Consider the following 25,242-nt stretch of genomic DNA (forward strand, 5'->3'; position numbering starts at 1 on the left):
CGGTAAAAATCCCCAAGACAGCAGCAACACGTTAGCACAGCGCTAAAAGGGCCTGTTTAAAAAAAAAAACATACTGGTAAAAATCCCTGAGACACGGCAGTAATACAACAGCAACACGTTAGCGCAGCTCTAACGCGAGCCCAGCGCTAACAGGGCTGGTTAAAAAATAAACATACTGGTAAAAATCCCTAAGACACGGCAGTAACACAGCAGCAACACGTTAGCACAGCTCGAACACTATAGCACAGCGCTAACAGGGCTGGTTAAAAAAAAAAAAAAAAAAAAAACATACCGGTAAAAGTCACTTCCTCGGCACATATATTCCACCGGTCTCACGCTTACCTTTCCCACTCGAGTGCCGCCTTGCGGCCGTTAGAAAAAATGCACAAATTAGCCGCATCACCGCACAAGCGTGTGAAAAAAGTCGCGACTTATAGGCTGGAAATTATGGTATATTCTTTAGCATCTGTGAAAAATGACTAATGTAAAGTTACAATAAATCAATGTCATCAAGATGTTTAAATTCTTTGCATTGTATTTAAATATTACAACCATCCATCCATTTTCTGAGTTGCTAATCCTCACAAGGGTCGCGGGAGCGCCTAACCCTACCTAACAGAATAGGAAAAATAGTCCAAATACCAATAAAGGTGTGTTTTTCCAGTAGTAGTTCTAGTAGAACAAATGAAAGACGTATGTCACGATGAACACACACGCGGAATTGAGTGTACTGTACATCGGACAAAATGTAGTGAGCCAGCGTTACATGTATTTACCTGCCGTCGTTTTTTTTTTGTTTTTTGTTTTTTTTATTCCTGTCGCGGCCAGTGAAGGGCGGCCTGATTGAGGCGCTTTTGCATGCGCGCGGCTCTTTGATTGCAACCATTTGTCGGCGTGATGAATTTGCAGACGTGCGAGAAAGACGACGAGGGGAAAAGCAATCAGAGTTCACCTTGCCGCTGCCGCTACGGATTCTCTCGTAGCGATAAGGACCCCCCACCCCCCACCCCCCTCCCTTTGGATGCCGTCATGTTCCAATACGCTACGCTTAGTCCTGCTCGCTTGCTTTTGGTTCAGCTTGTCCCTGCATTGTCACGTGTATTCCCTTCATAGCGTCTTTGCTTTCACAATGTTTACCTTTTACTCCACTCAGTCGATATTTTTTAGTACACTCGAACCCTTCTTTGAAATCCTTACTTTTAAACGCTAACCGATTCTTGTTTGAAACATGATTTGAAAACCAAAAGTTGGCTTGAAACCCTAACGTCAAACCCCTGAAGCCTTGCCCCAACCCTTGAAACTATCCATCTTCTTATCTCCCTGCTTATCCTCACAAGGGTCGCGGGGAGCGCCGGAGCCTGTCCCAGCAGTCAACGGGCAGGAGGCGGGGTCCACCCTGAACTGGTTGCCAGCCAATCGCAGGGCACATGGAGACAAACGGCCAATCGCGCTCACAATCACACCTATGGGCAATTTAGAGTATCCGATTAAATTTGCATGTTTTTGGGATGTGGGGAGGAAACTGGAGTGCCCGGAGAAAACGCACGCAGGCACGGGGAGAACATGCAAACTCCACACAGGCGGTGTCCGGGATTGAACCCGGGACCTCAGAACTGTGAAGCCAATGCTTTACCCAGATGATCCACCGTGCCGCCATCCTTGAAACCCTTAACATGAAATTCTCAGCCAGCCTTGAAAACCTAGTTTGAAACCGCAAACTTTACTTGAAAATATAAACCCGTTTTAACGTTTAATCTCGAGTTCTTACTGTGATCTTGATTTGGTTTGACACCGTAATTTTAATGCCTCAATCAAGTTTGACATCTGGTGGCACGGTGGTCCAGCTGGTCAAAGCGTTGGCCTCACAGTTCTGAGGTCCTGGGTTCAATCCCGGATCTGTCTGTGTGAAGTTTGGATGTCCTTCCCGTGCCTGTGTGGGTTTTCTCCAGGCACTCCAGTTTCCTCCCACACCCCAAAAACATGCAACATTAATTGGGCATTCTAAATTGCCCATAGGTGTGATTGTGAGTGCAGCTATTTGTCTTTATGTGCCCTGCGATTGGCTGGCAACCAATTCGGGGTGTACCCCGCCTCCTGCCCGTTGACAGTTGGGATAGGCTCCAGCAGTCCCCGCCACCCTCGTGAGGATAAGCGGCAAAGAAAATTGATGAATGGAAATTTGACATCTTAATTTGAGAAACCAAACCATACTTGAATCAGTAATTCAAACCTTAGTTTCGAACCTGAAATTGAAATTATAATCTTGACCGCAAACATTATATTGAAGCCCAATTCAGATTTGAAAATGAAATTTCAAACTCTTCCCATCTTGAAACTGTAATTTGAAACCCATCCTAAAAGTCACCCAGACTCAAACAGTGAGCGTCACTTTAAGTCGCCAAATGAAAAGACATACTTTCATTTCATGAAGTTAGTCCACTGGTTAAAATGGAGAAAAAAACAAACAAACAAACAAAAAAAAAAAACCCCACTGCATAATCCGAACAACAAAATGTAATCAATCAGGAGTGAAACTAAATGAATCTGCACGCAGATATTTCACTCCTGTGCGTCTCCAGCGTTCGCATTGACACGGCAGAGGTGGGCGTCAGGTTTTTTTTTAATACCGGGAAAGACCACCTGTCGCTCAAAGGGGAGGTTGGGGCCCCATCTATAATTAGACTTAATTACTTCTCACGAAGCAGGGTGATGGATTAGCCCCGTTTCCCTATTAGCATACGCTGCGGCTCGCCTTTCGTTTGCCGAGATAACGCTTCATTACGTGCGATCTAACGGCCCTTGACTTTGAAGGGAAGAAAAAAAAAAACAAACAAAAAAAAAAACACTTTCATATTTGTCGCCTTTGGTTTGTTAAACATCGTAAAATCAAGCGTTAACGCACAGTTGTTGTCTGTGCATAATGACGCCACGGGTATTAACTTTTTAAGACTAATGGCAAACAGAATAGCCAAAGCTAGCAAGGATAATGTTGTTCCAGACATTTCGGTGTGTTACAGTGAGGAAAATAAGTATTTGAACACCCTGCTATATTGCAAGTTCTTCCACTTAGAAATTATGGATGGGGTCTGAAATTTTCATTGTGGGTGCATGTCCACTGAAAAGAGAAATCCAGAAATCACAATGTATGATTTTTTTAACGATTTATTTATGTGATGCAGCTGCAAATAAGTATTTGAACACCTGAGAAAACCAATGTTAATATTTGGTACAGTAGACTTTGTTTGTAATTACACAGGCCAAAATGTTTCCTGTAGTTGTTCACCAGGTTTGCACACACTGCAGGAGGGATTTTGGCCCACTCCTCCACACAGATGTTCTCTAGATCAGACAGGTTTATCGGCTGTCGCTGAGAAACATGGAGTTTCAGCTCTCTCCAAAGATTTTCTATTGGGTTTAGGTCTGGAGACTGGCTAGGCCACGCCAGAACATTTATATGCTTCTTACGGAGCCACTCCTTTGTTTTCCTGGCTGTGCGCTTTGGGACATTGTCAGGTTTCTGGGCTGTCGCTGAGAAACACGGAGTTTCAGCTCTCTCCAGAGATTTTCTATTGGGTTTAGGTCTGGGGACTGGCTACGCCACGCCAGAACCTTGATATGCGTCTTACGGAGCCACTCCTTGGTTTTCCTGGCTGTGCGCTTCGGGTCATTGTCATGTTGAAAGACCCAGCCACGACCCATCTTCAGGGAAAGTGGTTGTTCCCCAAAATCTCACAATACATGGCCGCGGTCATCCTCTCCTTAATACAGTGCAGTTGTCCTGTCATCCTACCACCCCCATTGCTTCACAGTAGGGATGGTGTTCTTGGGATGGAACTCATCATTCGTCTTCCTCCAAACACGGTTAGTGGAATTATGACCAAAAAAAGTTCCATTTTGCTCTCATCTGACCACAAACCTTTCTCCCATGACCCTTCTGGATCATCTAAATGGTCATTGGCAAACTTAAGACGGGCCTTGACGTGTGCTGGTTTAAGCAGGTGAACCTTCCGTGCCATGTATGATTTCTAACCATGACGTCTTAGTGTATTACCAAGAGTCACCTTGGAAACGGTGGTCCCAGCTCTTTTCAGGTCATTGACCAAGTCCTGTCGTGTAGTACTCGACTGATTCCTCACCTTTCTAAGGATCATTGAAACCTCATGAGGCGAGATCTTGCATGGGGCTCCACTCCGATTGAGATTGAGCGTCATGTTTAGCTTCTTCCATTTTCTAATGATTGCTCCAACAGTGGACCTTGTTTCACCATTTTGTCTCTGGTATCTTTGGACAGCTCTTTGGTCTTGGCCATGTTACAAGTTTGAGTCTTACTGATTGTGTGGGGTGGACAGGTGTCTTTATGCACTTCACGACCTCACACGGGTGCATCTGATTCAGAATAATACATGGAGTGGAGGTGGACTAACAGGTCTTTGAGGGTCAGAATTCCAGCCGATAGACAGGTGTTCAAATACTTATTTGCAGATGTATAACACAAATGAATTGATGAAAAAAATATACATTGTGATTTCTGGAATTTTCTTTTTAGATGATCTCTCTCACAGTGGACATGCACCTATGAGGAAAATTTCAGACCCCTCCAGGATTTCTAAGTGGGAGAACTTGCAGGGTGTTCAAATATTTATTTTCTTCACTGTATGGCAATTCCTGAAAGTGAATTGGACAGATTTCTTTTTTTTTTTGCTTTTGCCATCTCATGTGTCAAAGTTTGATCATTTTGAAGATTCGCCAAGTGTTGGACTTTGTCAAATGGATGTTTGATCATTGGAACTCTTCATGTATTGTGGTTTAAATTTGACTTATTGGACTCCAAAGTGCAAAAGGGCTCCAACTTTTGTTTCCAAACTGTTGAACTCAAATATCAAGGGTACAAAGCAGAAATTGTGGCTGAGATGAAGCATTGTTGTCCGATGGCCATCATGCACTTTGTTTTATGAGAGCGAGGCCACCGAAAGAATAAAAGACTGCTCAATGGTTTTGGAGATAACGCCGAGTGTTGCGTTCAAACTTGAAGCAGTGGTGCAGCGGATTCAACATGGTGGCTTCAAACTGCAGCAAATAGCTCACTGGAGGCCTCGCTCGGTTCCGCGGTCGGGAGCAATTTGCGAGTCTGAAACCGTTTTCACACATGCGCGCTATTTTTAGACACTCCAGCGAAGGTGAACGCACTTGCTCGGGAAACGGTTCGTCGAAGCTTCAGGCTTTCGAGGAGAAGCTTTTCGCGTCATTTTAGGTGGCTGCGTACTTGCAGAGTGTTCGACTCCGCTCATCTACGAACAGGACTATTAATTAATCGGATCATCAAATGCAGCCAGTGGGATACATTTTTGTTTTGTCACTAAATATTTCATGCTCATTAGAATTCCATTTAAAGGTAAGTCATTTAACTGGATCTCAGTCTTGGCGTTCGGGCTGTGGTTCAGAGGCAGTAGAAAGCCCCTTCCACCCTCCCTTTTATCCATTCATCCATTTTCTGAGCTGCTTATCCTCACAAGGGTCACGGGAGGGCTGAAGCCTATCTCAGCTATCTACGGACAGCAGGCACGGAATGTAACCAAACTGGTTGCCAGTCTATCGCAGGGCACATAGAAACAAACGCTCAAAATCACACCTCGGGGCGATTTAGAGTCTCCTATTAATGCATGTTTTTTGGATGTGGTGGGAAGAAACCGGAGTGCCCGGAGAAAAGCCACGGAGGGAACACGCAAACTCTACACAGGCAGGACCGAGATTTGAACCTCAGTCCTCAGAACTTCACCCATTCGTGGGCAGCGTCCCATTTTTGGGACATCATGATTTTCACGCATTATATCGTTCTTTATATCAAAATATTTAAGTGTTTTCATCTGATTCTGATTCCGGTTTTTGGGGACCATCTACTAAGAAAACCCAAGTACGCTCTCGTGCGCAGCGTCCCATTTTTGGGAGGAGATTATAAATTAGTAAAGTTATCATAAAACTTAACCACAAATGAAAAAGAACTGTTATTTCCTTGATTTTGGCCTGTTAGGGAACTTTTATCTCAATACAGCAAAAAATTGCATGAATGGGTTAATCAAACACAAGACTTACTTATCCAGCCCTGTTCTATTATTGTCACAGTCTGACAACTATTAGATAATAATTTGATATTATCTGAATGCAGAAAGCTGTTCTATGTAAGTAAAATCATGCTCTGCTGGGTTTTGTGTGAAATGTGCAATTTTTTTTTTTTGGGGGGGGGGGGGGACCTCAAGCCACTTTAATCAGGACCCAAGCAAATTTTTTTTTTTTTTTGATTGATCCCCAGAGGCCAATTCGACTTAGCAATATGAAACTTGGCTGGCATGCTTATCAAGGGTAGAGCTACAAAAACCAAGTTCTTTGTAAACTTGCTTTTGAAAATTCAGCCCCTGAAGCGAGAAAAAAAAATGATGATAGGCACGTCTATAAAGAGTGCGCTCACAAAAAAAAAAAAAAAAAAGTCTCTACAAGGGATGCCCAAAAAGCACATCAAGTGTGCAATTTTGGTTTACAGCAGCAATCTGACGGTCAAGATGTTGTGGTCCAGGGGGTCCTTAAAAAACGAAGTGGTTTTTGGGGGTGCGACGCCATGAAGGGGGGGTGGTAATTTTTTCAGTGCCCCAAAAAGTTTGAAAACCACTCTGTGACAGAATTAGTCTGATAGTTACCATCTGAAGCAATAGAAAGAAGGGCACTGTGAATTTGTGTGGGTGAAGAAGGGTGGCAAAAGTTGAAAAATCATAAAAAAAAAAAAAAACTCATGTAAGGGCCAAAAACATAACATACAGTGCCCTGAAGCCAGTCAAGAAAAAATGTATGTTCATCATGAGTAGACCAATAAAAAGGTCTCAAGAATTCATAGCATATTTAAAAAAAAAAAAAGTTTAAAGGTCAAGTGTCATCTCGATAAACATTCTAAAATAGATATTGTAATGAAAAATACGTATAACATTATTCACTTCAATGTCTATATGAAAAAATAAATATGAGCGGAGAGCGCGTCATCCATCCGCAAAGTTGCGGAAGTCTCATTCGACATCCGAGCGGTCGCCATATTTGCTGCATTTACTGTCTGTGACGTCACCCCGGAATTTCACCATTGAAAAAACGCCGTGGCCCCTACTGTGGGACGCGCCCCTTCTGACACGGAAACTCTTTTCGAAGAAGAGAACATTTCACAATCGAGTAAAGTGACCGGAGTAATATTACCCTTTGGTTTTGAGCCGTATTTATATGATATGCGGATCACGGCCAAACAACTACTAAAAAAAAAAATAATAATAGTTTGGGGTGGACCACGTAATCCATCTCTCATAACGTAACAAAAGATCAGCGTACGTATGACAGGGGTGCTAAGTGTGTCGAGGTGCAAAAGCCATCCGATGCGCACATTGACAGGTTTAGCACCCTTATCATACTTATGCGGATCTTTTGTTACGTTATGAGAGACGGATTACGTGGTCCCCCCCCAACTATTGTTCGTTTTTTAGTAGCTGTAAACACACCGACCTGTCATTTGGAACCCACGAAGCTCTCGTCCTTTGCACCCATGCAATCCATTTTTCACGACGAACCGGGTCTCTTGGAAACCTATGAAGGGTAAATTCATCCTCCCAAGTGTTCGAGCAATATCCAGCAATACAACGAGCCGGCAGTTGAGCTAACACGAAGGAACAACGCGCTACCTTCCTGGAGGTAAAACTAATAGAAACAAACGAGTCCGCTCGATGGCGCTCCTGCCCCGTGCGTCACTTCCTGCTTCTCTCGAAAACAAATCCCTCGAGAGAATTTTCATGGCGGGAGTTACAAAAAACCATACACGTCAAAATCATATTTTGTGGTGAAAAACAGCATGGGACTACACCGGCTGCCATTTTTTCATTAATAACATACTTATTTCATGACAGTGGAGCTTTATAAAATGCTTAAAATTCCTTAAGGAAACAGGAGTGATGAGATAGATCCAAGTCTGCAGAAAGCACACAGGACTCATTTTTCGCCCGGTCAACAATTTACACACCCTTGAGGTACGAAGCTTAGCCGTATCCTGGCCAGGCACGTAACGCTAAATAAGAACAGAGGTCCTCGGGGTAAACAAGGCATCTAAATGCTAATGCAGACGCATTCGCTTTTGTGCGGGCATCATTTAAGACACCAAACGCTAGCCGGGCTGCCGTTGGCTAAAAATTGGCTAATTTTCTCTTCGCTCAAGACCAAATGTCGTGTTTTGAAGGCACGCTAAGTGACAAGGCAAGTCAAACTACCTATAATTTGTTCGGCGAAAAGCTTTTTCAAGAAAAGCAGGGTCTGGGATTAAAGTGGACCTCGAGCACAGGAAGCGACTGTATTTAGTCCGTCTTTTCCACTGCTGACAGTTGCCAAGAGACGAGCGAGGGGCTTAGACGTGGAGGCTCTTTTTTTTTTTTTTTTTTTTTTTTCTTAGTTCCGAGCTGCTTTGCGCAGGCTGCCGCACACAACGTCCTGGTCTTCAAACACGCTGCCATGAGTCAAATATCACGTGATCCTTAAAAGGCAGACGTTCGGTTGCCATTAGCATAATTTAGACGTGGAAATGCAATGATTACGCTCTCAGGGTGTCGAGGCGGCGCCGCGGGTCTTCCATTAGGGTGCACTGGATTGGTGGGCAATTACCTTGTCATCCTTGAATCAACTGGGGCAAACAAATTACTGTATAATGGGGGGTGAACAATTTGGCGTTTTCTGATTGAAATTGCAATTTCAGAAAACGCGATCATGTAACCGCCAAAGCTGCATTTTTATCTTGTTTTTTTTTTGCAACGCACATGACTAGGGTTGGCCATCCCTTTGAATTTTCGAGAGATTCCGTTCCCGATTCCTTACGATTCTCGATTCCGATCCATTTACGCGGACGGGTCCAAAAAAAAGTTTTCATGGATTCAATAAAGGGCAGCACGGTGGAGGCGCGTTGGCCTCACACCCCCGAGGACCGGGGATCAAATCCTGGCCCCGCCTGTGTGGAGTTTGCATGTTCTCCCCGTGCCTTGTGTGGGTTTTCTCGGGGTATTCTGGTTTCCTCCCGCATCCCAATGACATGGATTCATTGGCGACTCTAAATTGCCCCTAGGTGTGATTCTAAGTACGACTGTCTCCATGTGACCTGCAATTGGTTGGCAACCAGTTCAGGGTGTACTCCGCCTCCTGCCCGAAGATAGCCGGGATAGGCTACAGCACTCCCGCGACCCTCGTGAGGATAAGCTGCTCAGAAAATGGATGGATGGATAGATTATTTTGCCCTTAAAGCCCTTTCTCAGTCTTGCTCTGTGGTTTTATACTCAAAGTCTGCTTAACATGTTCTTGTTCCCGTGAAGCTCGTTTCCTCCAGTTTTTGGTCAGAAACTGCTGTTTTTGTTCATGTTCTAATGTTGATGTACTGAAGAATTTAAAAAAAGCTACGTTTTTTTTTCTCAGGATAAAGAAGACAATTTGCTTTCTTTGCTAGGTTCAGTGCTTATATTGTCACAGTCCAAAACGATTTGTGGGTCTTAGGAGATCAGACAAAATGCTCTCCAACTCCAAGCACTTATACACACGCAAAGCAGCAACGCTGGAAAAGTGGGGCCCTTTTTAACAGGCTCATACTGTCTCTGCTCCGTATGAAAAATGACTATAACTGAAGATGAGTTGGGTATCCCCTCTGCATCTTCTTGCTGTTAATTACACTCCATCTCCTCCAGAAGAACTCTGCGCCGCATATTGTAGAACAAGGTAGTAATCTACTGAAAGGGCACAACTTGAAAGACCCTTGTGAGGATAATCGGCAAAGAAAATGGATGGGTGGCTGTAACATGTGTTATCAACAGTTTTAATCAAATCTGATGCCATTGTTTAGCATTTATTTTAGTTGGTTGAGGGATTCTGTTCTGACAATTGCAGGGAACAGGACAAGCGTGTCCTGTGCCCTGTCCCGAGATATATATTACCCCTGCATCAGTACATGCATAAAGAATATTATTGATGATTGTCATATGGATGATTTTTTTGAAAAACAATACAAGTACAAACCTAGCAAAAAAGAAATACAGATAATTCCTAATACTTTGGATAGCAGGAATATGGTGGTGCGCATTGTACATAGGTAGAAGGGTTTTCCTGATTTTTTTTTTTTTTAAGTCAACTTTGGGGGTCCGCATTATACTTCAGGACGCATTATATGCGAGAAATTACAGTAGCTTTTTACTGAAGTGCGTATACTTTTTGTGACATTTTTGTTTGCCGTCCTGTCAGATTTTTAGCACGGAAATTACGAGCCCAAGTACAATCAAGGCGGGAAAAGGAATTTAGGATGAGTGGCATATAGTCTTTCATGGGACAAAAGTGGAAGTGTTTTGACTTTCACTTGACATTCTTCCAGCGCGGAGCTTGAAACGTCAGTCCTGTAGCGACTGCCTGCCTCATCGCTTCCTTAGCGACAGGAGACAAATGCAACTTGTCACCTGGGAGGTTCCACACAGACAGCCAGACTTCCTGACTGGGAGGCGGTCGGTGTCACTCTATTCTGGAGATTCGTGTCAGAATTTACTGATCAGTGCAATTTCGTTCGGGAACATCGAGTGACGGAGGAAATGTAGACGTCAGCGTATTGACAGACGGCATCGCGTTACACACGTAATAATTACACATTTGGAATGTGCTGTTCCCAAATGTGACTTTCTTCACTGCTTAAAAAGAGGACAAACTATTGAGTTGTTTCACCTTTTAAAATCTATGATTATCTCATTTTTGTCTAGATCGTATATTTGAGAAGCTGCAGTTTCGGAGAATTTATTTATACTAGTTTGACAATTTAGGGTAAACTTTCTTAAAAAGAAAGGAATGGAAGTGAGCATATGTTTTAAAAACTTACTTTTAACATTTTCATAGTGGGCACGGCGGATGATTGCTGAGTACATTTGCATCACATTTGTGAGGACTGGGGTTCAAATCCCAGCCCTGCCTGTGTGGATTTTGCATCCTCTCGCCGTGCCTGCGTGGGTTTTCTCTGGGCACTCAGGTTTCCTCCCACATCCCAAAAACATGCGTGGTAGGTTGATTGAAGACTTTAAATTGCCCCTGCGTGTGGATGTGAGAATGGTTTTTTATATGTGTCCTGCGATTGACTGGTGACCAGTTCGGGGTGTACCCCATCTCTCCCCCCAAGATTGCTGGGATAGGCTCCAGCACACCCGCGACCCTTGTGAGGATACGCGGTGAAGACAATGGATGGATGGATGGATAGACATTATCTGGTTGAATTCACAATATTTAATAATAGGAGGCTCCATTGCTCGAAGTTTTTGATTTTCATGTTCTTGTTTGCAGAAAAGCAGTTTTTGTATTTTGGCTGCTTTACATTTAACCAGTGTGTACCGACCTGTGATTTCTTTGGGCGTACCAACTCTAACCATGACTTGAAGCCTTATTTGAATACGAACCCTGATTTGAAAACCCCTAGTTTGAAACAGTAACCCAACGTTGAGATGCAATTTTGGCTTAAAACCCCAACCCTGGCTTGAAACACTGACCTGAGCATTAAACTGTGCCTCGAATCTTAACCCAGGTTTCAAACCCTAATCCTCCTCTAACCTTCCTTAAAACCCAAATTTTGAACTCCCAAGTCGGAAGTGCAACCTCAGTTTGAGACCTTAATCCCATCTTTAAACTCTAACCCGATTTGGAAATTTGGTTTGAAACACCAATCATGTTTGAATCGTCAATTTGAAACAATAATTCAAATTTAAATCTCAAATTCTGCAAACTTTGAAAGACTAATCCTGTTTTAAAACCTTAATCTCAGTTTGTAAAACTAACTTGAAGCCTCAACCAGGGTTTAAATATGTTAATAAAAAACCTTACTTTGAAATCCTAACCCAGGGATCATGAAACCCGAATTTAAAAGTCTAAACCCTGTCTTGATTTTTTTTTTTTTTTTAAGCCTGAACACCGTCTTTAATCCTTGATTTGAAACACAAACCCTATTTTAAAAGCCTGACCCTGATTTGAAACCCTAAACATTACTCGAATCCTTAATTTGAAAGCTAATAATTGTCTTGAAATCCTAAATCTGGATTGAATCCGTGTTCGGAAACCCTCACCCTTTGCTTCAAACCCTAATTTGAAACTCTAACCCATATTCAAACTCTAATTCTGTTTTCAAACCCCAAAGTCGGCTTTTATTTGAAACCCTAACCCTGGCTAAAACCCGAACAAACGCATCGTCGAAGAGCAGCAAAGTCCTGAGTGCGGCAGCAGTGGTCCATTGAAGCGGCTCCCTGGGAGCTTCAAAGTGGCAAAGACAGAAGGTACTCGTCTGCCACGGTGAGTAAAGGAAGAAAAGATGAGGATGAGGAAAAGAAATAGAACGGAAGGCAACGGAAGGGGAGGCGAGTGCGGTGGATGCATTTTGTGGGGCTAATGATGGGAAACAGGGACGGCCGCAGGGGTCCCTGCAGGTCTGAGGCCTTTTTTTTTTTTTTATTTTATTTTTTAATTGGATGAATAACAAGACCGTGACTTTGCGGGGAGGGAAAAAAAAAAAAAAAAAAAAATCGACCGCAAAAGGCCAATTACAGCAAAGACTTAATGGGGACGCAGGGTTGTATGAAGCATGCCATTCATTATTCAAGTGCTCTCATAAAGGAAGAAGTACGGTACTTTCTGGAAGTGGTGGAACGGGCGTCTCAGATTACCACTGTTTTGTTTCTGGAATCATATTTTGAAACACAACGGAGTGCCAAGAGAGGAACTGTGGTACTGCGTGCGCAAGTCTGGTGTGTCCGAAGAATTTAAGGTAGAGGTGGGACTGCATCAGGGATCCGCGCTGAGCCCCTTCCTGTTTGCGGTAGTGATGGATAGGCTGACAGATGAGGTTAGGCTGGAATCCTCGACAGAAGAGTCTCCGTTAGGATTAAGCGCAAGGTTTATAAAACAGTGGTTACGCCGGCCATGATGTACCGATTAGAGACGGTGGCACTGAAGAGACAACAGGAAGCAGAACTGGAGGAAGCAGAAATTAAGATGCTGATGTTCTCGCTCTCGAAGTGAGCTCATTCGCAAGAAGAAGAAGAATTTTTCCCCTTGATTCAAAAACTAATTTGAAGCCTCAAGCTTGTCTTGTCGAAATCCTACATTAAAATCCAAACCCTGTGTTTGAGGGCCTAATTTCAAACCCAAACCCAGGCTTGGAACCTGATTTTCAAACCCTAACACTAGTTTAAAACTCTGAGACTGTCTTTGAAGCCCTATATTGAAAGCCTAAACTTGGTTTGAATCCCTTTAAAAACCTTCAACAAAGTCTGAAACCTGAGTTTCAAACCCTCTAACTCGAGTTTGAAATACTAACCCCATTTTAAAACCCTAATCCATAAGTGAAAACCTAATATTTGTTTAAAATCTTATCTGGAAACATTAACCCTGTCTTGAAGCCCTAATCCAGCCTTGAATCCTACATTAAAATCCAAACCCTGTCTTTGAGAGCCTAATTTCAAACCCAAACCCAGGCTTGGAACCTTATTTTCAAACCTTACACTAGTTTAAAACCCTAACACTGTCTCCGAAAACCTAAATTGAAAGCCTAAACTTGATTTGAATCCCTTTAAAAACCTTCAATGAAGTCTATAGCCCCAGTTTCAAAGCCTCTAACTCTGAAGTCTTATCTGGAAACATTAACCCAGTCTTGAAACCCAACTCTGAAACCCTAATCCAGCCTTGAAACCTACATTTGAAACCCAAGTCCTAGTTTAAAACCTTAGTCCTGTTTTAAATTTCTACTTTAAAACATCAATCCTGCATAAAAACCTTACTTTAAAACCGCAACCACTCCCTTGAAATCTTAACTTGAAACCTCAACCCTGTCTTGCAATCCTAATTTAAAATCATAACACAATTTGAAACCCCTCATCCAGTTTTGAAACCTAACTTTTAAATCCAGACCTTAGTATGACTAACCCAGGTATAAAACCCGAATCTGAAACCGTAACCCAGGTTTAACACCCTAATTGTGAATCCTTAACATTAATTTGAAAGCACAATTGAGTCTGCGTGTGTGTGTGAGTTTGTCTCAGGGGAGGCTAAAACAAACCCACCACAAAGCTCCTGACATTCATCGTCATGGTAGCGGGCACATAATGGATGGCAGCCTATTTTTCCCTCTCTCCGCATGCAAATTTTTCCTCCCGGAGGCGTTGCGCGTGTGCATATTAATTTCATATTTATTCATCTATTTTTAAACCTGCTGAGTGATGGCGGGCTCGCACAACCGAGGCGCCAGAGTAGACTTGATTGTGTGACTTTCTCACTTTTGAGGATGAAATGTGCCGCTTATTGTTACGTTGATTTTGTCGCCTCCCGGGTATGATTAATTAATTGTTCTATATATTTATTCATTCATTTTCCATAGCGCTTATTCTCAGAGGCATGCTGGAGCCTATCCGACTTGACTGCGGGCAAGAGGCACACCCTGAACTGGTCTCCAAATAAATATGCCATAATTTCCCCACGTTTTCAACCCTGCGGTTTATGCGGTGATGCGGCTAATTTGTGCACTTTTTTCTAACGGCCGCAAGGGGGCACTCGAGCGGAAAAGTTAAGAGTGAGATTGGTGGAATATATGTGCCGAGGAAGTGACTTTTACCGCGCTAGCGTGTTACTGCCGTGTCGCAGTGATTTCTACCAGTATGTGTTTTATTTAACCGGCCCTGCTAGCGCGGCGCTAGGGTTAGTGTGGCACGAGCATTGGCGTGGCGCTTGCATTAGCATTAGCACGGCGCTAGCATAAGTGAGGCGGCGCTAGCGTTAAACTTTCTGTGTACCGCACCGTTTTTCTTTGTAAATATCTCACGTTTCAAGGTGGGCACCTGCGGTTTTCACACAGCAGCGGGCGTATGTACAGTATGTACCAAATGGTATTTCCGTTACAAATGTACTACGTAAGGCTTACAACCAGGTGCACTCTGTAGGCCAGGAAATACGGTATATAAATAAACAACCATTTACATCGCGGCCCCACCTGTGTGGAGTTTGCATGTTCTCCCCGTGCCTGCGTGGGTGTTCTCCGGGCACTCCGGTTTCCTCCCACATCCCAAAACCACGCATCGATTGGATTCTCTCAATTGGCCGTAGGTGTGATTGAAAGTGCGACTGTTGTCTGTCTCCGTGTGCCCTGCGATTAGCTGGAAACCAGTTCAATGTGTACCTCGCCTCCTACCTGAAGATACTGTAGCTTGGATAGCCTCGAGCACTCCTGTGACCCTTGTGAGGATAAGCGGCTCAGCAAGTGGATGGATGGATTAGAGTTTCAACCAAGAGTTACGGTTTCAAATTAGGCTACAACACAGGATTAGTGTTTCAATTGTTCTTTTCTTGCCAGGGTCAGTGTTTCAATTTAGGGTTTCCAGTTAGACTCGTGGTTTTCAATTCTAGGTTTCAATCTCGGTGTCAACCTTGTGTACCAGACTAATCTTTGATGAGTCAGATGACGTTAAAAATCAGTAAGCATCTTGTCGGGGCATGAAAGAATCACCGGTGCACTAGACCACCTGTGATGTTTGACGCTCTCTGATAACGGTTCTGATCAATAAACCTTTCCCTCGGACAAGGAACGGCAAAATCAATGTGGTTCTTACTGACGTGAGACAACAGTTTAATTAAAATGGAGAGCTGACGACTTTTGGTGACGCACTTCATTAATTAGAATTCACCCTCAGGGTCCAGGAATTATTATTTTTTTTTTTCTTCATTAACAAGGTTCTCGTTTTGTTCATAATTAATTCGGTGCGAAACATTTACCATAACATGCTTCGACGCCGACCTGTTAAACACTTTTGGGATGTTTGTCCATGCTTCAAATTAAGGTTTTCAACAAGAGAGGGTTGAGATTTCCAATTAGAATCGAAGACAGGGATAGGGCTTCAAACATAGATTGAGTTTCAAATCTGGGTTAGGTTTTGAATTAGGATTTCAAGACAGGTTTTTGCTTTCAGGCCAGGTTTACGTTTTCAAATTTGTTTTCAACAAGTGTTGCGGTTTCAAGACAAGCTTATAATTTCTAATTAAGGTTTTAATTAAGGTTAATTAAGGTGTCAAATTAGGGTTAAGGTGAGTTTAATGTTTCAAACCCATCCAGCCATTTTATTTGCCGCTTATCCTCACAAGGGTCGCGAGGAGTGCTGGAGCCTATCCCAGTTGTCAACGGGCAGGAGGCGGGGTACATTCTGAACTGGTCGCCAGTCAATCGCAGGGTGAAACAGCCGCACTCACAGTCGCACCTCGGGGCAATTTAGAGTGTCCAATTATTGTTGCATGTTTTTGAAATGTGGGAGGAAACCGGAGTGCCCGGAAGAAAACCACGCAGGTACCGGGAGAACATGCAAACCCCACACAGGCAGGGTCCGGGATTGAACCTGGGACCTCAGAACTGTGAGGCTAACCAGCTGAGTCACCGTGCCGCCTGTTTCAAGTCTGGTTTTGTAATTCTTATTCGGGTTTGGAGCTGGAGTTGGGGTTTGAACTCTGAGTCAATCATTTATATTCCGGTTTCAAACCACATTCGTGATTCAAACTTGGAACTTTGATCCTGGTTTAGGGTTAAAAATTAAGGTGAGGGTTTAAAAATCAGGGTCCTCAGCCTTTAATTTTGGGTTTCAAACCTGGCAGAGGAGTCTGTAATTAAGGTTTCAAGTCCTGGGTCAGGATTCTAAACTTAAGTGTCGAGCCAATTGTGTTCTAAATTAAGGTTAGAGTTTCAAATTAAGTTCGGCTTTCAAACGTGTGCATTAACACTCACCTGCTCCACATTTTAAGGCAGTAGTTTAATTGAGTATTCGGCCTAATCTTTGGAAAAGGCTCCAAAATTCACAGTTCTCCATTTCCGGTAATTTCCATTCCCGGTCTACTCGTTTTGAAAAGGTTTTGCTGCTCCAAAGCGCCTCACGCTTCGAAATGTGTCTGCATTCAAATCCTTCGCTTACGTATCCCGTTTCACGTCGGCAGACCACTCTGACTCACTTTGACGCGTCTCGTAACAGATACATGGAGCAGATGTGCTTTAGTTATTCATTTACATAATGTTTATTTCTGGATGTGCTCGACATGAATATTCACACGGCATGTATTGTTCATTATTTTAACATTGTTTTCACCCTTTGCTGTTTGTTTATTACGGGCGTATAAGTCTCTCTCATCAAGTGGGAATTTGTTTCCCCATATAATTTACTTTCCCCATGACACAATCTTTGAAATGATCTAATTTTGTCATCCAAAAATGGATTCTCCAACAACATCCCAAAAACTTGCATTCATTGGAGACTCTAAATTGCTCGATGTGCCCTGCGATTGGCTGGCAACCAGTTCAGGGTCTACCCCCCCCCCCCGCCCGATGATAGCTGGTATCGGCTCCACCACTCCCGCGACACTCGTGAGGATAAGCGGCTCAGATAATTGTTTTTCCATAGTTACCTTAACATGAAACTCCAAAGGCCAGAGGAATTTTGTTTTGTCATTTGTAATCTGGATTATGCAAAAAAAAAAAAAAAAAAAAAACGGCAAATCTGAGTTCCTCGAAACGTCGCGAATAAAAATGTCACGGCCCATTAGAGCAGCGCAGACGAACGCGGCGGGTGGCGTCATGTCACCTGCAGGTCCAATTTCCTCCTCAAATTGTTCGCCGCCCTCTTTGATTAGGAGTTGTCACTCCGTCAGCCCTTCGGCGTCCAACCCCCGAGGTTACCTGTGCCAACTTCGTGCTACATCCACAAAAACAAGATCGCCAAGCCGCGCTGTGTTTAGTGTTCCTGTCTGACACTGCGCTAACATAATTACACGGAAAACCAATTTGTTGTCTGTCAGACAGAAAAGCGTCTATTTTTGCCGTGATTAGTTATTACGCCGGTTTGTTTCCAGGTACGTTATACACACACGCGCGCACACACACGGACGTCAAGAGCATCCTGTGTTTCATATCTTTTTTGTTGAAGATGCATTTTGCTGCTACATGGACGGTTACTTTCATGACTTATACAATATATATACACACAAAAATGTACTACAAAAGCAACACAATTTCCGTAATTCCCGGCCTACAGAGCGCACCTGGTTATAAGCCTCACCCAGTACATTTGTAAAGGAAATACCATTTGGTACATAAATACGCCGCAGCAGTGTAAAAGCTGCAAGTGCCCACTTTGAAACACTAGATATTTACTAAGAAAGACTGTACACAGAGAGTTTAACGCTAGTGCTAGCACTAACGCTATTGCCCCTCTAGCGCTAACACCACGCTAGCGCTAACACTAGCGCTACACTAACAGGGTCGGTTAAAATAAAACTTCCTGGTAAATATCCCTGAGACACGCCAGTAACAGCAGCAACACACTAGCACAGTTAACACTAGCGCAGCGCTAACAGGGCCGGTAAAAGTCACTTCCTCGGAGCATACATTCCACCAGTCTCATTCTTACCTGGTTAAAAGCCAGACCTAGTACATTTGTAAAGGAAATACCATTTGGTACGTACATACCCCGCAAGTGTGTAAAAGCCGAAGTGCCCACATTGAAACACGAGATATTTATAAAGAAAAATGTTACACAGAGTTTAACGCATGCGCTGCCACGCAAACGCTAACTGGGCCAGTTAAAAAAAAAAAAAAAACGGGTGAAAAATCACAGACACGGCAGTAACACACTAGCGCAGCACTAACGGTCAGACCGGTAAAGGTCAGTGCCTCGGCACATATATTCCACCGGTCTCACTCTTACCTTTTCCGCTCAAGTGCCCCCTTGCGACCGTTAGTAAAAATGCACAAATTAGCCGCATCCCCGCATAAAACCGCAGGGTTGTAAGCGTGTGAAAAAAGTCACGGCTTATAGGCGGGAAATTACGGTAGTCATCATAATATAGTATTATTAGTATTTTACCTGTTATAGTCATAGTAATAGAGTTTCAAGTACGTGTGACTTGAGTTTCTGTGCAAGTTTTACATTTTCTTGTCATTGGCTGGAATTTCCGGGACTTTTGATGGACTACATGTCAATCATTATAACAGCACTGATTAGTCGTGGATGACAGTAGCAAACGAATACGAAGGACTCCATTTTTAGGGGTCCAAAAAAAAGCATCGTACATTTTTTGGAAGTATGTATGTAGCACTAAAAATGTTTGTATTGCAGTGGTCTTGGATATGACAACCTGGAACTGACTAAGTCGTGCCTCCTCCCACCTACAAATTTTGGGAAAACAACAGGTTTTACAAACACAAAATTATGTGTACACGTCTATCACAAGGCGGCACGGTGGATCAGTTCTGAGGATCCGGGTTCGATCCCGGCCCCGCCTGTGCGGAGTTTGCATGTTCTCCCCGTGCCTGTGTGGCTTTTCTCCGGGGAGTCCAGTTTCCTCCCACCATCCCAAAAACATGCAACATTAACTGGACAGACACTCTAAATTGCCCCTAGGTGTGATTGTGAGTGTAGCTGTTTGTCTAGATGTGCCCTGTGATTGGCTGGCAACCAGTTCAGGGTGTACCCGGCCTCCTGCCCGTAGACAGCTGGGATAAGCTCCAGTACTCCCCACGACCCTCGTGAGGATAAGCGGCAAAGAAAATGGATGGATGGATGGATGGATGTCTATCATAACAGAATACACATAAAAGTCCCAAGCAACCATTTCCAAAATTGAACATTTTGGTTTGAAGCAGCCATTTTGGGTCAATTCCTCCACTCTTATTTTGATGAAATCCTACTTGGGAATTTGTCCAGATAAGCCCCCTTGAATAGCGCACGCAGGTTTAATTTTTAGTTTTGTTTTTTTTTAAGACAGAAATTGGACTTGGATCAAATTTTTATTTCAGCCATAAATATACAAATAAATAAAATATTAATTAATTAAAAATATTGTCCCCAGTATTTCCCAGGCATAGAGACAGACCCCTGCTACAAACCGTGGAAATCTGTAAATTATTGACAATCCCTCACAAAATTTGTGGCAACTGCTTTTTCCATTGATTGATTCAAATCTATACTTCCAACATCTAAACCAAAATTGAAACGGGATTTTTTTTAAGGGTTGAAAAGGAGTAGGATCAAGTTAAAAAAAAACCAAAAAAAACCCAACAATTTCCTTATGATTACTACGTAACTATTTCACACTTTCACTGCGGCTCTGTGATCTCCAATGATGAAATTAACGTGTGTGTGTGTTTTTATAAGACGGGATTAATCGCGACTCCCAGGGTGATTAGCGCCCACTCGCGGAAGAAGTTGGCCGGCGGCGATGTTTCCACAGCTAATTGAAATCGCTTCTTATTTACTCTTCTCCCGCTTTTCACGTCTACTCCGAACCTCGTCGCGCCACTACAGCTTCCCTCCTCCAGGAGTTCTTCTAGCACCAAAGGCAAGGAAACCAAATTAGGGATCACAGTAGGATTAATGCGCCAGCGGTGCGGGAAGATGGAAATTGGAGGAGGGAGGCGTGTTTCAGTCATTTTCCATGGCGGCCTACTTCTTTGTGTTAATTCCTTCATGCCTGTTAGTTTCCGGAGCGGCGGCATTGTGGTGCAGTAGGACAGAGTGATTGAGAAATTTGGGGGAAGTATTTTTAGACGGGGATCACTTACGCCCACTCAGGACACTTTTTTTTTTTTTTTTTTGATCTTCTCTTGCTTCTTCTGTCAGCGCTTCTGTAATACTTTGGTTCCTGGGAGGACATGTTTGGATGTCAGATTTGTACTCTCGCGACCAGGCGCAGTTCTCAACCGGGCTTCTTCAAACGTGACTCAATGTCATGTCAAAGACTATTGATTTTGGATCATAAATGGATGTATTCGGCAAATGTGGAAGAGGATTTATATTGTGTCTCGGTAGACACGTTTTCTATACCGCGAGTCCTCATTAGGATCACATGTGAGATGGACTCTATCTTGGCTGACTTTTAGTGAGAGAAGTAAGGTTGCAGCTATGAAATATTTTTAAGACCAAGTACTCCTAGCAAGTACTGTATCAATGAATCCGACAATATCAGAGTTATTAAACAGTAACATGTTTTTATGTGATGCAGGTATTATTTTTGTCCATCTGACTACCATGCTCATATTCGAGTGTAGTATCTGTGACTTTGGGTTCATATGACGGGCCCTGGCCTGGTGAGTGACATAGGCGTCAGCAATGATTGTCGAGTTAGCTTGCTGTTAACGGGATAGGCTAGGGGTCAGGAACCTACTGTCATGAACCAGCGGTGCGGAGGCTGACCCAAATGCAGGACTCCCAGGCAAAGGCATGATGTTCAGTGGGCTTTCTTATAAAATAACTTGTGCACGACAACACAGTCCAAGAAGGCAGGATCCAGAAAACAAGAAACGAGGTCTGATAACTATGAGACAAATAAAGAGCATAACAAAAAACGCGACTGGACTATAATGGCGCAGTGGCGGAGTAATCCACGATGCGATAAAGCATACTCAACGAACTGGCAAATGCCAGTGACAAAACTCCAAATTATATAAATGGTCTAATCACAGCGCCTCATGTGAAACAGCTGTGACCGACGACAGGTGTCATAGATGAAACCGCTCAACCGCAGTGGCCAGGCCATGCCCTTCTTGGCCGTGGTCCAGCCTTACATATAACAGAGCCGACCCCCTCGCCCCCAAGGCGCATATCCCAGATGTGACAAAAACCAAAAAAAACAGAACAAAAAAGATGACCAGGGAAGGTGGAAGGGGGACCGGGGGAGGGCACCAATCCCCCAACCCCGTCAGTCTGGTGGCCGTCCAGGCCACCCAAAGCGAGGCATCCTGCCGAGCAGGTCAGGAGGTCGGCCAGGACGCCAAGCACCAGGACTCCCAGGCAAAGGCATGACGTTCAAGGGGCTTTATTATAAACTAAGTTGTGCACGACAACACAGTCCAAGGAGGCAGGATCCACAAAACAAGAAACAAGGTCTGATAACTATGAGACAACTAAAGAGCATAACTAAAGCGTGACTGGACTATAATGGCGTCGTGGCGGAGTAACCCACGATGCGGTATAAGCATACCCTTCTTGGCGGTGGTCCAGCCTTGCACATGACACCTGGCTCTTTTGGTGGTTGCATATGGCTCGCGGAGCCCTCATAACGACATACTGTTTATGTGATTTCTGTCGTGCAGGGAAGGATTGTCCTAGTGGGGTTGCCGGAGTTTGGTGTGGGAGGCAACGCAAATGACGCAGACACAGTTAGTCCTAGTCGGGTTGCCGTAGTTTTAGAGTGGTCGTCGGTGTCCACAGGCTCAGAAGTTTCTAACGCCGATCTCGTCGGAACAGCTAATTATGGAAACGCTTTTGACAAAGGTCGCTCAAAGAAAAAACACGCCTTTTGCCGGCAAGAACTGTTCACCATCGCACCAGCACGATAGCAAATTATTATTTAAAATAATTCATTATTTATTGTACTCTAAAAGTGTTGTACTGTACTTAGTTTTTTAAAGACTGTATCACTCTTTTGAAATGACATTTTAAAATATTTGGCCTTTACAGCTCCCCCAGTGGAAAAGGTTCCCGACCCCTGGGCTAGGCTATTAGCCAGTCTGCATGTTGCATGATTTGTGGCCACCGGGGGCGTCTGTGTGAATATGCTTATTATGTATTTCTTTTCTTACCATTTGCTCATTAGGTGCGCCGACACAAGCTGATGATCTCTCATGGTGCAGTCGCTGGAAATTATACTCTAAATGTTACCGGCATTCTCTATCAAGCCCCCCTAGACCATGAACGATCTTAGCAAAATGAGTTGGAGGCCGATGTACATTTCTGTGCGGCTAACGTGTTTTTTTTTTTTTTTTTTTTTTTAATTTAACAACGCTGGCTGATTGCGGCTCATTAGCCCACCGCTAACTACCACTCTCGGACCGCCGAGCCAAAAAAGCACGTGCGGCGTCAGCAATCAGCGCTGATTGGATTTTGATCTCCTCTGATTAAGTCTGAAGCGGCGAGGCCAATTTCGCAAAACCAACCTGGAGTGAATTCTTAATCACTTTTGCTATCTGAATTGCCAATAATCAGATCTTTTATTTACATCTTTTTTTTTTTTTTTGCATCACAGTTTTAATTATCGTTAACTGCCACTGCAGCTGGAGATTCTTGCTCAAAAATGTCAGCCAATGTTTGTGTTTCATCAGTTGTAAAAGTCATTTTTTTTTTGAGGTGTTTTTTTATGTATGTTAATGAGGCAATCAAGTTATAGTTGATTAGTTTTACGGTGAGTCATCAAACTTATTAGGCATGCTCTGCCTACATTTAGTGATGAACAGGAACCCTGGAGGTGGCAAAATGGCCGATAATATTTGCTTCAAACTCAACTGGCAGTCTTCTTGTATCTTTTCAGGCACGGTTTCCTGAACTGCGTTTGCGAGTCGATATATGATTGTGATTGTTTACCAAATTTCATGCCGTTAAATGAAAGTGTTTTGGATGCTACGGGAAAGCCATGAACATTTTAGATTTACTGTATATGACAAAGAAATAAACTTATGTCCCTGTTTGTGTTTGTGTCACTCAGGCGGGACGTCCACGTTGCGTCTGTCGTCAGTGCGAGAGCTGCCGGAACAGTTGCAAGAGCTCTACCAGCAGGGTTTCCTCCTGGCGGCCATCCACCCGTTCATCCACCCCTGCGGCCCAGAGTCCAACAGCCTGCAACACCAACTCTACCGCGCCATCTTGGTCCAGAGCAACGATGTGTACGTGCCCAATTATTATTATTATTTTTTTTTCATATAAACACACAATGTATTTACTGGACAAGTAATAGTTTGGTGTTTAGTAGCTGAAAAGGAGTTTCTATAAAAGGTCAATGTTGTAGCTGGGCTGCCTGGACAATTGATAAATGATAGTACGTGGGGATCGGCTGGAAAGCGTTGGCCTCACAGTTTTGAGATTCCGGGTTCGATCCCAGACCCGCCTGTGTGGAGTTTTCATGTTCTCCACCGTGCCTGTGTGGGTTTTCTTCGGGCACTCCGGTTTCCTTCCACATCCCAAAGAAACGCAACATTAATTGGACACTCTAAATTGCCCCTAGGTGTGATTGTGAGTGCGGCTGTTTGTCTCGATGTGCCCTGCGATTGGCTGGCGACCAGTTCAGGGTATATCCCGCCTCCTGCTCATTGACAGCTGGGATAGACTCCAGCACTCCCTGCACCCCTTGTGAGGATAAGCGGCTAAGAAAATTGATGGATGGATAGTACGTGGAGAAAAGCCATGCATGCAAGAATAGCACACGCAAACTCCACACAGGGGAGCCCGGATTTTCTATTTATTAATTTAATGACAAGTTCTAACATACCAAAGTTAAAAAAAAAAAATGCTATTCAAAGTTATTTTCTGTATAATTAAAATCTTAACTCTAACTAATATCATGATTTACTTAGTCTTGGAAAAGAATTAAAATGTGGAGAAAAAGTAAATTGTTTTTATATTGTGATATTTTTTTCAATGTACTGAATTTATGCTCAAGCGGTCATAGCAAATTTAGAATTAAACATCGGAAGACACTTATGCTGTGGCATTACTAAAGCTCCTCTGTAAAAAAAAATTACAATATTTTTGATTCATTTTAATAGTGAATTTGATGACATGGGATAACAATAATTGTTTAAAAATACCATTTGAAATTAATTGACTTATGCAAAGAAAAAAAAAGAAGAAATTCACTCATCTACATTACTGCTAAAAAAAACTGACCTAAAAAAGCTCATTTTTGCCTTTTTTTGCATAGATGAAAGCACAAATTGTCAAAGGACAACAACAAAACATGATCAAAAACAGTGTAAACTCTTTAGCTCACAGGACTACCTCTCACTTGTCTGACAAAGGGTGCAACTTGCCCCCCCCTCCTCCTCCCCCAACCTTGCATCATAACAAAAATGTAAAATGTCAACTGTCAAACCCGTCACTGTTCCATTAGTGAGTGACGTTGCGAGGTTACAGTTGAGCAGGCGTTGGCTGATGGGAGGTATTCGTCATTACTGGCTGATTGCAAGAGAGGAAGAAAAAGTGTGTGCGTGTTGGGTGGGGGGGGGGTGTGCGTTGGGTGGGGGGGTGTAATAATGAGGTCCCCATTAAAGAGCAATAGAGGTGAGCGGGCAACATAAGAAGACTCGCAAACAGGTGAAAATGTGAAGAAATGTTCTCTGGCACACCGTTGTCATAGTGATGGATGGAAGCCGTGGATGGATGGAGA

At 43.4% G+C, this 25,242-nt stretch overlaps 1 protein-coding gene across 1 annotated transcript in view; it reads left to right on the plus strand.

Moving 5' to 3' along the window:
• Positions 1-25,242, plus strand: part of LOC133500805 (raftlin-like) — a 114,646-nt gene that overhangs the window by 29,257 nt on the left and 60,147 nt on the right. The window contains exon 3 of the mRNA XM_061819946.1: positions 23,566-23,743. Coding sequence (XP_061675930.1) covers positions 23,566-23,743 — 178 coding nt within the window. The remainder of the gene's footprint in view (positions 1-23,565; positions 23,744-25,242) is intronic.

Source organism: Syngnathoides biaculeatus, chromosome 5 (genome assembly GCF_019802595.1).
Source record: "Syngnathoides biaculeatus isolate LvHL_M chromosome 5, ASM1980259v1, whole genome shotgun sequence".
NCBI classification, from domain to species: domain Eukaryota; kingdom Metazoa; phylum Chordata; class Actinopteri; order Syngnathiformes; family Syngnathidae; genus Syngnathoides; species Syngnathoides biaculeatus.